Source organism: Mixophyes fleayi, chromosome 3 (genome assembly GCF_038048845.1).
Source record: "Mixophyes fleayi isolate aMixFle1 chromosome 3, aMixFle1.hap1, whole genome shotgun sequence".
NCBI classification, from domain to species: domain Eukaryota; kingdom Metazoa; phylum Chordata; class Amphibia; order Anura; family Limnodynastidae; genus Mixophyes; species Mixophyes fleayi.
Window position 1 is genome coordinate 280,097,024 of NC_134404.1, and position 15,512 is coordinate 280,112,535.

At 35.0% G+C, this 15,512-nt stretch overlaps 1 protein-coding gene across 1 annotated transcript in view; it reads right to left on the reverse strand.

The window, feature by feature from the left end:
* Positions 1 to 15,512, reverse strand: part of LOC142144598 (proton-coupled folate transporter-like) — a 292,308-nt gene that overhangs the window by 69,167 nt on the left and 207,629 nt on the right. Inside the window, exon 6 of the mRNA XM_075203675.1 lies at positions 6,109 to 6,265. Coding sequence (XP_075059776.1) covers positions 6,109 to 6,265 — 157 coding nt within the window. The remainder of the gene's footprint in view (positions 1 to 6,108; positions 6,266 to 15,512) is intronic.

Genomic DNA, 15,512 nt, shown 5'->3' on the forward strand with positions numbered 1-15,512 from the left:
AGCAGCCATGCCAGAGAGTCGGCAGGAGGCTCAGGGAGAGTGTGTAGTTGAGTGCATCGGAACCCGGGTGTTAGGTCAGCGGGTCCGTCATGTGACAAGTACTAATAATTAATTAGCTGGGGTTTTTGTCTTTTTTGTGTGTATGGGGGAGGCATGATGCAGTCACTGGTAATATATTTTGGTGTATACTGTTTCTTGGTTGCTATGAAAAATCAAGTGAGGGCCAGTGGTTAATGAAGGGGTATATATGGTAGTAGGCCATCATACAGCCACTTCTCCCACTGCTTTAATTGTAAAACTATAAAATTCCATTCATTACATTTTCAAAAGGTTTAAGTGTGGGTACATATAATATAGACAAGGTCAGAAGGGTCATGTATGTTTTGCCCAGGTATGAAATTAATTTTAAATAAAGCAGAATTTTTACATTCACAAGGACATTTATACATAGACCCTTCCTAGGTGTCCCTAAACAGGGCAGAGATCTAATCATATGCAAGGCAAAATTTCAACAACTGCGCCCTTCAATCAAAAATGCATTCTAAGCAATAGTTGTCAATATTTACATAATACAGCAAAATGGCAAGATCTCTGTAAGAGGCAATAGTCAATCTAAGACCTACATTATTTTCCAAATAAAGAGAGAAATTAAGATTTTATTTAATACAAAAACAATAAATAAACGTAAGAAGTTATTAATCTTCTAACCTAATCTATATTCTAGTGACTATTCAAATCATGAAGTGATCCCCTTACTTCACAGAACATTTAACAGTACATTTAATCTCTGTGGATTTTAATTGTTCATTTCATTTCCCATTTGTATTCTTTTCTGACTTCTCCCTATCCCAGTAGCTTTAATGCAGTTTTAACATTAACTGGCTTTTTGCTACATGACCTCTCCCTTCCCCTTTTTTCTGTGATGAAATGAAAAGGGAATCAAACTCTAAGGACAAGTTCATTGTAAGTCTGCCAGTTTTATCAAACTCACTTAAAAAAACGAAAGGAATTTACTGTTAATAAATAGTTCTTTCTGCTTATAGCTCAGCAAACCAGTAATGGATCAAATCACTTAAGTTCAGCAGATAATACAATTTAATATAACAGGGTGAATTCAGGAGCAAGAATAATACTGATATACTGAATAACCAAAATGATAATACAACCCCTAATGAAATTCCATATTCTTTGTGAGATTATAAACCTTTATAATTTTAATGGAAACTCACATTAAATATAAGTTTATTTCTATATAATCTATTTTATCTTAATCGTACTATTACCCTTTGATAAACAAAGTAGCACATGTTGTTAACAATACAAATGGGCATGGTACTATTGGGTACATACTCCACATTTTAGGGGCACCCAATTATACCATATGCCCCAAAGAAATTGTCTTCATCTTTATTTTAATGTGAAATGGTTGCATTTTTGTAATGCAATTGTATTCATTTATTTTTCAGGGTAAAGATTGTAGCACAAAAGTATTACAGATAAAAAATGCTACAGAAAAATCTGCATTTATTAATTCTTTGAGATAATGTGCTCCAGAACAGATATAGTACAGAGGTGTCAACCCTCTAAGCAAATTTCAAGAAAACCATATATACTATGCACTAAACTATATATTTTGTTAGGTATAATAAAACTTTAAACCACTATTAAATTAAAATACGTAGATGGCCAGTAATTTTAATTAAATTACTTATCTCTAAAGCTTATCAATATGATATATACTAGCGCATTAGTATTAAGGTTAAAATACATCTTAATGAGAGGAACAACATGAGTGAGGGCATCTCACAGCATGTCAAACCCTCTACAGTTATCTCCACCCCACATAAACCCCACAGACAAAGAAATGAGAGGGTGAGATTATAGACACAGGGTTGGTTTTTATGATTGCTCCATTTGTCAAATTAAAACATGCCCAACCTAATTTAGAAGAGGAATTTTATAAGTGGTGGTATGAAAAATGTAACGGGAATATAAGTGAATGCTCAGCATTGGACATGTTGAGCTACATAGCATTGGGACATCCATGTGGAGATAGCAGAGAGACACTTGGCTACACAAGATAATTTGGAAGGAGAGAGTTAGATTTGGGTGTTGTCAGTCTAGTGGTCATATTGGAGGCTGAATGAGCAAATTAGTATCCCAAGAGAAGAGATGTACACATAGAGAAGCAGAGGATCAAGAAAGAGCACTGAGGGAACCCAACAGAGAAAGCAGAGGGGAGAGTGTGCCAGAGACATTAAAGGAGCTGTTCAATAGGTAGAATGTGAACCAGGAAAGAACAATTGCACAAAGGCCAATGGAGGGAAGGGTGATCAATAGTTTTGAAAGTAGCAGAGATCTTCGGGAGGATGAGTATGGAGAAATGAGCATTGGACTCTGCTGTAAGTAAATCATTAATTACTTTTGTGATTGCAGTATCAGTGGAATAATGGGGGCATAAGCCCAAAAGAACAGAGTAAAAAATGGAATTAGAGGAGCGAACATGAGCTGGACGGTTGTACACAAGTATATTAATTGCACCAAGGAAGAACAGCCCTTAGTGAAAAAGACTCACAATTTTCTGTCACAATAATAAATTATTCTAATGTGATTAGAACCATGACTATTACAGTACTTAATTTAAAAAAAAAGAGGCATTTATTAGACAATTTCATTTCCAAATGAAAACAAAGTATAATAAACTGTATTGAAATATTGTAAAGCCACATACACTGTTGTATTTATCTCAGTGAATAAGAGGTGTTGATGAAACTATTTAAGTTTATTACTATCGTACATAAAATAATGCATATTAAAGTAGACCCCTGCCATTCGGTTTGGAAAAATCTAACAGTAGTAGTACTTACTGAGTCAAATTTTAATTGTGATGCTAATAGATGTTAGCAACACTGACTACCTTCTTCTCAGTGTTATAAATGCCATAAGCATTATTTGAATTAACTATTGGTGTGGGCTGAAAAACCTGTGATCACTCTTAGCCAATGTAGTGAAAACTAGCAGCTTGATTGCATCACAGGACATTTCTCAAGAGCGAACTCAACATGCTCCTGGCAGCACATGGGCTGTTAACTCTAATGAATACACATGAAATTCATAGCTGTCCAAAATATGGTTGTCTGACTTTAAGCAGTCAAGTAAAAAATTAATTGTAGAAGAAACTAAAGTATATAGATGCAACACATTGTAGATATAAACCTATGTTTAATTCATTTTGTCTGGTCAGCTATCTATTATTTATATTTTGGTGTAAAAGTTTGGGCAAGTAATACTATGCCAATAAATCCATGTTATTTTTCTAAATTTCAGCTAATAGAACCTTAATCTGGCATCAATTAATCAGACTGGCAAAAGGATTTGGTTCTCCGCTAGCCAAGGACTCTTTGTTAATAATTAAATAAGGAGCTGCTAAATTGTCCATTTCTATGCTAAATAAGGAAAATTCTTATAACATTTATACAAGGTGGTACATGATCCCAACTAGATCAACCAAAATGTCCCATTCTACCACATCTCTATGGTGCAAAAGTTTCAGTCAAAGAGGTGGCTTTATCATGTCTGGTGGACTGGTCCAAAGATTTCTATCTTCTGGTACGCTCCATAAAGATGTTATTGTTTAAAGATGACTCTCCCCCTATATTGCAAAATTATTATATTATACATTTTAAGACCATGTGAAACTTCCTCACCCTTCTCTATATCCCTCAAGTTCTACCTCCCCACACCTTTAATCTTTGTTAGTTTCCAAAACATTTCCAGTACACTGTATAAAATTCCATCAGTCAAGACATTATAGGATCATTGCAAATGTGTTAGCACGGTTTGAAAATGTGGGTAAAACTATCGATTGGGGAGTTGATTGATGATAAGGAGGTTAATGCTCAGAGTCAGTAGATATTGAGGAGGAGTGGGTTAATAATAATGAGGGCATTCAAACATGATTATGGGTTTTCTCCCCGTGTTTGCGTGGGTTTCCTCCAGGTGCTCCAGTTTCCTCCCACACTCCAAAAACATACTGGTAGGTTAATTGGCAGCTATAAAAAAAAAAAAATTGACTCTAGTCTATGTCTCTGTCTGTGTGTGTGTGTTTGTTAAGGAACTTCGATTGTAAGCCCCAATGGGGCAGAGACTGATGTGAGTGAGTTCTCTGTACAGCGCTGCGGAATTAGTGGCGCTATATAAATAAATGGTGATGATGATGATGAAGATGATCATGTAAAGATTAATGACGTGAGGTTAGAAGATGATGACAAAGTAGATGAGTATTACACTGCTAAGGGTTATATGACAAGGAAAGTATTAAACATTACACATACTGGAGGTTACCTGGGCAGTTTAATATGTAAATAACAATTATGTTGACCAGTTATAACACCCTAAATGTTAAAACTATGGTGGTTATTGAAAGATAAAATCTCCAATATTTCCAAACCATATTTACAATTACTGGATTTTTGACAAACACACTAGTTGCCATTTTTACCACAGCTAACACTGTCTGGTAGGGAAGGGACTGGTTTATTTTTGAGTCAGCAACAAACTAGGTTTATTTAAAATTGGTAGTGTATGCACTTGCTCCATTTTGAGGATCCTTCTATTCTAATTAAATGTTTGCTTTTTAGCATCAGTACTATAAGTTTATGTAAAGTGATATTATTTACACTATATTAGTGTAATAGAAGAGGGGTCTTAGGACCTAATTCCCATTTCCCTGGGAACACTGAGATGGCAAAGTTGCTTACATGGTCCTGAATTTTTATATTAACCTAGCACAGAGCCCAGTGGTGCTGGCAAATTTCTCTGTGCTTTTTAGTGAAGGGCTGGTCATTTTTGGGAGAGGCCCACTAGCTAAATAGGTTGGCATTGAATATTTGCTTCAGATGCATCTATATGCCAGACATAAGTTAATATTAAAATATGTACAATTCAAAATACACACATAAAAACACAAAATTGCGTAAGCATTTTTGCATGTATATTCTTGATGCACGTGAACATCCAAATCTAAATAAGCCCAAAGTAAGAAAGTGAAAATAATTAGATAATGATAAAATATAAAAAGAGTGATTTTCCAGTTGTAAAGTATGATCTATGAAGTATACTCCAGCCCCAGTGGTCACCAGTAAAACAGATCCTAAGCATGGGTAATGTGTAACATAAACTCATCAAAGCACTGTTTTACAGGGCAAGATTATATTTTCTGAATTCTCTAAAAAATAAAATAAAAGAATGAAAGTTCGCACTTCCCAAGTAAACACATTTTCCATATCTGTCAACACTGTACTATAAATAAATCATCATTCCGCTGGGAAGTGAAAAGTTGTCCACAAAGAATTGTAACCTGAATATTTTGTTGAAATTAATCACAAGAACTTCAAAAATCTGTACTTATAATAAATGCATGTTCCTAATGAATTTTTAAATATTAAAATAATAAACCCAAAAATTGTATTCAACCTTTTCAGAAACAGATTAGTTTTGCCCCATATGACAAGAGAAATTTTCACATTTGCTATGGAAAAGAAATTCAAGTCTATACAAAGTTTTTGTTTTTTCTTAAAAATAAGTCCTGTTTTTGTTACACACACATAGAGATTAATATATATTTTAGTATAGTGCAAGTAACATATTGCAAAAATAATAAAAAATTAAAATGGTTTAACCCTTGCTATTTTTAAGCAGTTAATGGATCCCAAAAATATTGATACTTTTTTTTTACAACATGTGTCATTTATTAAGCTACCTAAAATATGTACTTTATTAAAAATGTTAACTAGGAAGCCAGAGTTGTCAATGGCAGTATGACATCTGAAGAGCAGTACCCTCAGTACGCCACTACTCAGAACTTCACCAGACTGTAACTGTATTGCCTGGTGTGGATCACTTTTTTGTTATAAATAATAACACAAAATTACTATTATCTAACATGTAAATATTGCTAATAGAGAAGAGTGCTTAAAATCATTATCAGGAAACTTATTTTAATTTGCTGAGAGGAAGCAATATTTGCTTCTCAGCATATTCATTTGTTAATGAATGCATCCATAATGTATGAAAGTATAAACAAAATGTCAAAGTTTTAGTACTTACTGAATCAACACAAAAGTAATAATCATGAATGTTGCCATAATAATAAAGCAAATTCCTGGAAATGTTGATAGGGTTGCTGGGTAAAGTCCATTGAAAATGGCCGCACCAATAAGTAAGCATATCGTTTCAACAGATGCCATAATGGAAAACATTGCACCTAAAGAAAAACATAAGAAAATATTATATGCAGTTATATAAAGATATAGTCAATACACTAACAGGGCAGCAGAAAGAATAATAATCAGCCCACTACCCTGACTACGTGCTAATAAAAGTGTCCTGATAACTAGTTAGAAAATTCAATTTATAATAAGCCTATAATGTGATCTTTATTAAAATTATGCAAAAGCCAATCTGCAGTTAAGTAAAAGCCAAATGTTAAATTGTTCCTTATAAATATCATTACAAACTTTCATGACAAACATAGCTGTTAATAGATCAGGCTGTATCTGTATTGAATAAACTCTCATTCAATAAACTCATGACCGTTATATCCCCATTCACATCTTTTGCCTTTGGACAAAAACAAAAATTGCTAACTGGTAAAAAAATACTTTTAGCATGTAGTCATGATGTTATTCCAGTTAGGGCTATAAAAACATTTTCTTGTTTGTGACAGTGAAAGGGGATAATTTTGGTGACCTGATAGGAGAATTTGGTATCCCCTACCATCCAGCAATTAATTTATACTTACCAACGCTGGTCACTCCAATACAGATACAGTCTGACCTATTAACATCTATCTCTACTATGAACATTGTTACATCTTCCCATTCCGGGTTACAGGACTTTTTTCGGGTTGCACCCACTCTAGTCACATAAGACTTTCCTCTAGTCTTCAAACCTTCAAGTGTTCTCTGAAAACCCACCTCTTCAGACAAGCTTATGATATTCCTCAACAAGCATCTTATTCTCCCTAGGTTACCCTATTACCACCCTCTACACACCTATCACAAGACAAGAACCCTCTGACCAACATTGCTGTGTGACCGATCAATACTTTTTAACTTTGCATTCTAGCTGGTCCAATGTGCAATATGATGTAGCACATGGCCTTGTATTTCAAACTGCCATTGTCCCATAGATTGTAAGCTTCCGAGCAGGGTCCTCTTACCTCTCTGTCTGTCTGTATTATCCAGTATTGTTTTATTAATGTTTGTTCCCATTTGTAAAGTGCTACAGAATTTACTGGTGCTATATAAATAAATGTTGATGATGATATGGTATACTGTATTTTATTAATGTTATATGAGATTATGTTTAGCACATCCTGATCGGGGGTGGGATGGATTCATGATACATAATATTGATATCACCAATATATTCTTATTATGAATTCTTGTAAAAATTCACAGATAATTACATTTTGTATTTATGCAACATATGTGCTATATTGAGCTAATTACCTTTAATTATACATATGATAAATTGTCCTCGATTTTTTACGAAAGGCAAGTGTCCAATTAGAAAGCGCTCATACATTTAATTATGCGTAATATGGATTCTCTGTGGGGGGTTTTGACTCCAAAGGGTTTGTTATATAATAATTAACTTTATTATTTCATATATTATTCTAAAGGTTATTGCAACTTTTATAATACCATTTTATACTTCAAGGTTTTTAAATTAACCAATGTATTTTTTTAAATAAACTATTTTCCTTAAATATATTGATGCAAATGATATTATATTATTTTTATTATTATTAATAATTATAATTGATAAACTACTGTCAGTAAAATTTGAGATAGGAGTTTCTATTTTGCTGCATGACAGTATGCAAATGTGTGCTAAATGTCTCACATGCATGCATTAAATCAAATCTTATATGTAAACCTTTTTTGTAACCCTCCAAGCTGCCCCTACTGGCAAAGACCAATGACTAAAGGCATTGCAAAAGTGGATCAAAATTTGGATAAAACAGCAAAACTGCACAGCATTGTTGACAAGAGACAAGTCACATGACTTCTCTCATCAGAACTCTCAGTCACGTAATTTACATATCCGAGGGAGGAGAATAGAAGTGCGGGAGGCTGAGTCTCTTTCAGCAATGTCATGCTGCATCCCTGGGTGATCATCCTGGACTCAGGTAATAGGTAAATATCGCTGGCACTGTATAAGATGCACCCAGTTTTTAGATCCCAAATTTTTGGAAGAAAGGTGCATCTTATACATGGGGAAATACGGTATATTTTGACTACAATTCCATCAGATTAATGCAGGCTCTCTCCCTCAATTTTAGACATGGAATTCACTTTTGTTATTTGTCCTTCAAGTCATTTCGGAACAATTTACTGAATTGCACTGCAACAAACAGCAGATACCATCTAAAATCTACCCCAGAAGCCAGTTAATGGTTTCTAAATTCAATAAGGAACCTGAAAATTCAGCTGTCTCCTAGAGGGGCTTCCCATTTTTGGAACATTCTACCTAATCTACCTCAATCTGCCAACTGTCTGAGATGAAACTGTGTCTCTAAAATGTTTTTCACTATAATACTTAATGACTTATCTGTAATTTTGTAACAACTAAATACCATCTATGTAGGGCATACTTGGAAAACAAAAGGTAACAAAGTATTTCTTCATGGTAAAATACCTTATAAATAAAATAAAAATTATCTGTGTCTGACACACTTACGACAATACAACTAAATTACTTTGTTACTGTATCTTGTATAACAATATTGTATAAATTGCATACCCTGATTTATGCAATGTCAGTATTTATTATATTTAATACTTAGGTTATAAACATATATTTATAATTTAATGTGCATAATAGACATCAGTAAATACAAAAGGTATATGGAATATGAATGACATCATTTGTCTGTTAAACATTCAGAACAATGTTAAAGTCTTCATTCAAATATTTTTTTAGCAAAATATTAATTATGACCCTCAGTTGTCTGGATTTTATATTTTATATTGAGATGAGGGGAAGGTTAATTACTGTTATGACTTTTAATTGAAAATGATATTTAGTAGAGATATTTAGTACAATGTCAAGTTATTTAGCCCTTGTAAGAGAGTTGTTACAGAACAATTAGAGGTTTCTACAAGATATATGGAGGTAATTTATCATTCGCATGTACATATTATGCAGGGCACTAATGCTGACTTTAGAGAATATGTTTGCTCTCACATTTAAATTTAGAAGTAGGCAATTTCCATAAATTATTACAACAAACATTAATGAGTAATAGATTGTAGAGATCATCAATCAAGCAGTAAATCATGTGGAATATGACTATCAGCACATTACAAAAAAAATTACAAAATCTTACTACCCATGCCCAATAATTCTAACTAACTGCATTTTTGTAAATACATGAGCTACATAAATTAAAGACAAATTTATTAAACACCATTAATTAACTTTCAGTATCCCCTGTTGGTTTTATTTTTCTATAAAAGATGATACAGTGTTAACTGGCCAACAGAAGTGAAAATTCAATTGGCTTAATTCTCGATAAGGGATTAAAGATTATATACAATAATCAGTACATTTAGAACCCTAATTTACAAAGTAAACTGAAATTGTAACTGTGACAAGTGATAGCTTTTATCATTGTAATATCACAGCTCAAAAACCACAACAAGCAAATTGGAGCTCTTGATACAGTTTAAATAGGATTAGCTCCTATTCCTAATTTGCCCACAGGACAAGAGACATTTGTCTTGGTTCAATTAAAAAAAAAAAGAAGTGTAAATTCACGAAAATGGAGTACATTGAATCAATGCATTTCATTGTGGCTAAATCCATGAAACATGGATTTAGCTGCTTCTAATTAGTCAGAGCGGCTTTTTACCACATTTTGGCCAATCAGAGCGAAGCTGCTCTGTTTGATTGAAATGATTGACTTTAAGCCTGTTATATTTGTTGCTTCACCTATAAGGAGCCGTTGTTTCATTGCTTATGGAGTTTTTTTTTATTTTAAATTGCTGGATTGTAAGTTATGAAGAGGGAAGAAGATTACTTAGTTATTGAACATCAAAAAAGTAACCTATTAGACAACAAAGCGACAACGCGACAAAGTGAAACATATTGAAAACATAATTTTTTGGTTCTAAACAATTGTTTGACTGCTGGATGGAAACAGAACCACAACACAATTTATACATACATACACACACACACACTGGTGGTAGTCAGCATATTAATGCGGACAACCCAGACAAGACTTACCCAACATCTTCGCAACGAACGACTCCTTACCGACGCACTATCAATGGCGACTGTTGTCAAAAGTGACTTTGACCAATCGCGATGTAGGAAGAAGCCAGCGGCACTTAATGACGTCACTGAGAAACGCGATGATTTTATCGCTGCTCTTAAGGGGGTAATGTGAGTATGCGATGTACAATGTAAAAAGCCTTTGTAAACTACATTGTACATCATGCATATTCACATTGCCACCTTAACAGCAGCAATAATACCGTTGCGTTTCTCAGTGATGTCATTAAGTGCCGTCGACTTCTTCCAGCATCACGATTGGTTGAAGTTGCATTTGACAACAGTCATTGATAGTGTGTCTGTAAGGAGACGTTCGTCGTGAAGATGTTGGGGTAAGTGTTTTCGGGGTAGTCAGCATCGACATGCTGTACCCAACCCACACACACAGACGTGCATACTCACACACATTCATATTCTGGATATGCAGTTCAGTATAAAACTGAATAAAAAGGATTCTGTCACAGGTAATCCTAAGTCCCAATGCAGAAAGACTGTCAGAAGTACAGCACCCTTACTTGCAATAGAATATATCCATAGCCCAAATAATAAATCACTGGCTATGAAATGGACAATCTGCAACAAAACTCTGCACCATTACTTGTAGGAAGATGTACTCACAATTGGATCAGTAATAACTGGAAATGAAGTAGACAAGCTGGAAGAGGTTTAGTATTGACACACATACTGAGCAGTACTCAAGGAACCAGAACATCTAGCACAAAGGAAGAAGCTGATGAGCTATAATACATTACAGTGCTGACACTGTAGTAGGATGCACACAAACCACCAAGTTAGGCACTCACTTTTCCTTAATGCCATTGATCTGCAATGTTCAACTGGTATAGATAACAGGACACAGATATTGAAATGAGTATACAATAGAACAGAGCTAGATTGTGTTATGAGCTGCGGATCGCCGCAGCTCGTCTCCGCTGCTTGCATCCCGGATGTCATAGCAACAGCTGGGACATCACTTACAGTTCCTAGGTCCCGGCCCTCACCATGGCAATGTCTGGGGCCCTCTTGCCGACAGCCCTGCGTACCGGCATTAGAGACAGCCAGACGCAGGTGCTGATTAATTTAATATCTATGGACAGCCTCAAGTGACTGATTATTATCTCCCAGCACCTGTGTATTCTGATTGGGCAGTCTAGGTATTTAAGGCAGAGAGGGCTTAACTTTCCTGCTGGTTATAGCGTCTCAGTTCCTGATTAGCTAACCTGCTCCTGTCTGTTACTCTGATTTCTGGATTGATTACCGTCTATGACGCTTTGGCTTGTTTTCCTGGATTTGATTGTTTGCTCGTGGCCCTGACCGTTGCCCGTGACCCGGATACCCCTGTTTGAAGCTGGCCCTGACCTTTGTCTGCTTCAGTCCGTGGACCTTGGCCTGTTCCCGACCACCTGTACCTCCTGTCCTCATCTCCTATGCTGTGCGGCGGAGTTACTCATAAACTTGCACTACATTGAGTTCAAGACCTGGGTGCATCTGAGTACTTGTGAGCATAACTAGTCTCTACAGGAAAGGCAGCTGCTAAAGGTGAAGCCTCTCTGGACCATTCCTATGTCACTTTGCTGCCATACAGCATGCATGTTATCATAATCTTGTGCTGCAGCTTTGCATTCTCACTTGAATCCTACAGGTTACCAGAAATTATAAGGGTAGCTGGCAGGTACAAATTTATTGCAAAATAAAAAGCAACAAAAAACAATCATAATTAAAGAGAAGCAATCTATCCTGTCCATGACAATTATAGAAACGAATGCTGTGAGATTACTTGTAACTTCTGAATTCAGTTCCAAAGCGGAGTTGAGCTGACTATGGTGTCTCCAGTGGCAGTGGTGGCTACAGCTCAACTAATCAGAATCTTTTTCTCCATCTCATAGAAAAGGTATAACATCATGAAAGCAGAGCAAGAACAACACTGTAAAATTGGGATGCTCTATGGCTATTCCTCAAAGCACATGAAAGGCCTCCAGTTCTCCTGTGGAAACTGCCATAGAAAGTCGGTTGAAGGTCTACCTGAATTCACCGGATTCCTGTATGGTACCAGCAGTGGGTTTTCAGCATAAACTGCTTCAGTGTCTGGAAAAGTTTAGCTGCTAATGAAAGGACAACAGCCTACATTTTTATTTGGTGTGGGCAGCACCATAGACTAATGTTTTAAATATTTGCAACACTTATACACTTCTACCTTCCACCACCAGTACTCATGGCTTTGTAGGGAAAGAGCGACTCGAGAACCCATCCTTGTCTTCCTTTTGTACTCCTCACACAAGCAAATCTCCAATACATGAATACATTTTTATTAAAAAAAAACTAAGGCTGCAGAATAAAATCAAAGCTCCTTCTCTCTCTCTCTGTATATGTGCATTCTCAGAGCATTTTGTGTACAAAAGCTCTATGCATTGAGAAATTGATATGTTTTTTGCATTTTTATGTATCAACATTTTTCAAAGCAAAATCACTTTAGATTTCAGTAGGATATTTTTCTGAAACATCCAATAAACAGGTCTAGTGATTTCATTAAATAAACAATGGGATATTCACTCATCATCCCAAATGATTGTGAATATCCGAGTGAAGTGTTGGGATTAGAACTACATATTGTAATATGAATATTATGATAGCAATGCTATTATTGAAATATTGTGAAAAATTTCTGTCACTTATGTTTTGATGTATATAACAAATAAGTGATGAGAATACAACCAACCAATTGATTTTGTATTTAACAGTGACAGTTAGGCAATGTACAGTATTGTATTCCTAATGAATTGCTAAACTCCCAAGAGGCATCATTGGCTTATTGCACCAATGTACAAGTGTGAAGCTGCAATAAGTAAAAACTCATGATCTGTGCAGTATGTAATTCTGTTTGTTGTGTGTAGCAGAGCCACCCCATCTGCGATAGCATTCCACTAATCTTTGCCATACAGCCGAAGTACAAACCAAATTAATCTGTGTGATAGTTTTACCCATATGTTCTATTTTTTTTAAATTAATGGAACCCAGAGGCTATATATATATATATATATATATATATATATATATATATATATATATATATATATATATATATATATAATATAGATATTGAGTACCTGTTCAATTCTAGTGCAGTAAATGTTTTTTCCTTTAATACATTGAAATAATAAACTTCAAGCACTAAAAGATTACTTTTTCGACAATCTATAATATAATTTGTGCAACCACATATTGTGTGTTTGTTTGTGTATGTAATAAAGTCTAAAAATATCTACTCAGTACTTAAGTTGGATCTAATTAGAGGTTCACACATTTGATAACAGGAAAAAAATATATATACCAAATTTACACTCAATGTGCAGAAATGAAACTTATGACCATATAGTTTAATTAACATTAAGGGCTATATTTATCATACAGTGTACACTAATTAAATTGAAATGTACCATTTTTGCATTGCAGCAGATATCGTGGATATCTGCTGCTTTGCATTCTGGAACGTTTTTCTACCACAATCTAATAAGTTCCGAAATAGAGATTTGGCGTACAAATCTGGCGTACATCATTGTAAATGATCTTTTCTTTGTTTTTCGTTTCTGTCCAGCTCTGCTCCAAAGAGCAGAGCTGGACAGCACATGTGCAGAGGGATCATGTGATCCCTCCCTGTCACATGAAAATGGTTTGCTCTTCACACTGCACAGTAGGGTTCTCTGTGCGCATGCCCAATTTTTCGATCGGTGCATGCGCACAGGGATTCAAAGCAGGAAACCAGATCGCAATCAAAACCGCAAGTGAAGAGCCAGAGTAAAGGTAAGTGTTATACTTCACAGGAACAGCCGCTTTTTGGAACGGCTGTTCCTGTGGAGATTTTTTAATACATATGAGAAATAGTTCAATCTTTATCAATGCGATAAGAATTGAAAACTAGTTTTCATTTTTTGCGGTGGTTGATAAATGTGCCCCTTAGAGGCTTACAGCAAAATTCCCACTCTAAAATAGATAAGTTAAGTTAGGTATAGTAAGCTAAAACTAGAGATGCTCACTGACCTCCATGTTTTGGTTTTATTTTTGGATCTGTATAAACTTCAGGTTTTGGTTTTAGTTTTGGAAAAACTGCCCTCACATGTTTTGGTTTTGGTTCTGTATTTTATTTTTCTACAAAATTGATATAAAATGCTAAAATCACATAATTTGACTCTTCTTTTATTTCTACATTATTATTAACCTTAATAACATTAATTTCCAGTCATTTCCAGTCAATTTTTGTCAAGTAACAAGAACACAGCTACCCCTCCTGTTTCTGTATGAGCAATGGCAATAAGCAATGGCACTGGAGACTGGAGAGTCACAAGAACCCTGCTACTCCTGTTTCTGTGTGAGCAATGGCACTGGATCTCCTGGGGAGGGAGGTACTTATGGAATCCAAAACCCGCGAGATCTGATGACAGAACAATGACAGTTTGCCTTGATTCAGATCTGAGGAAGCGGAAAAGTATAGAGCCCTCGGATCTGCGATGTTCGGGTGGGCTCGGTTTTCGGAAAATCGAGCCTTACCATCTCTACTCTAAAGATAATATAACATAAATAACAAGAAAAGTCTCTTATAGTATAAAAAAGTTAAAACAATCTAATATTTTAATATGTAGAAATTCATTCACAATGACAGATGCATAGCCTCTATGAACACAGCATTTAACCAATCACAAGCATTCTTCAATCTTGAAGTCAAAGGAGTCCCATGATATACATCTTTAACTAGGTATCTATATCGATTTAAATATGGACATAAATTATAGCCATTTACCGACTCTAAGAGCAAGAGACACCAACTCAACTATATGTTGATTGATCATGTACATTATCAATTAATATGCGTTTGTGAATAGTAAAGATCAGAAAAATTATTACAACTTTGACAATTACATTTCAAGAACATAAGCTGGCAGTGATGAATGTTTATCAAAAATATGCAATAGATAAAATAAACACTAAAAAGAACATTCACCTAATGATCACACCAATCTAAAAGTTAAAGATTTGGACCATATTTTAGAAATGTACTTATTTGTTCAGCACTATAGGGACAGTTGTCAGCAGAAGACATTTGATATATATCGTTTTAGCTATCCAACTCATACAGGCAGGGCCCAAAAAAAATTTTGGGCCCTCAGTACAGC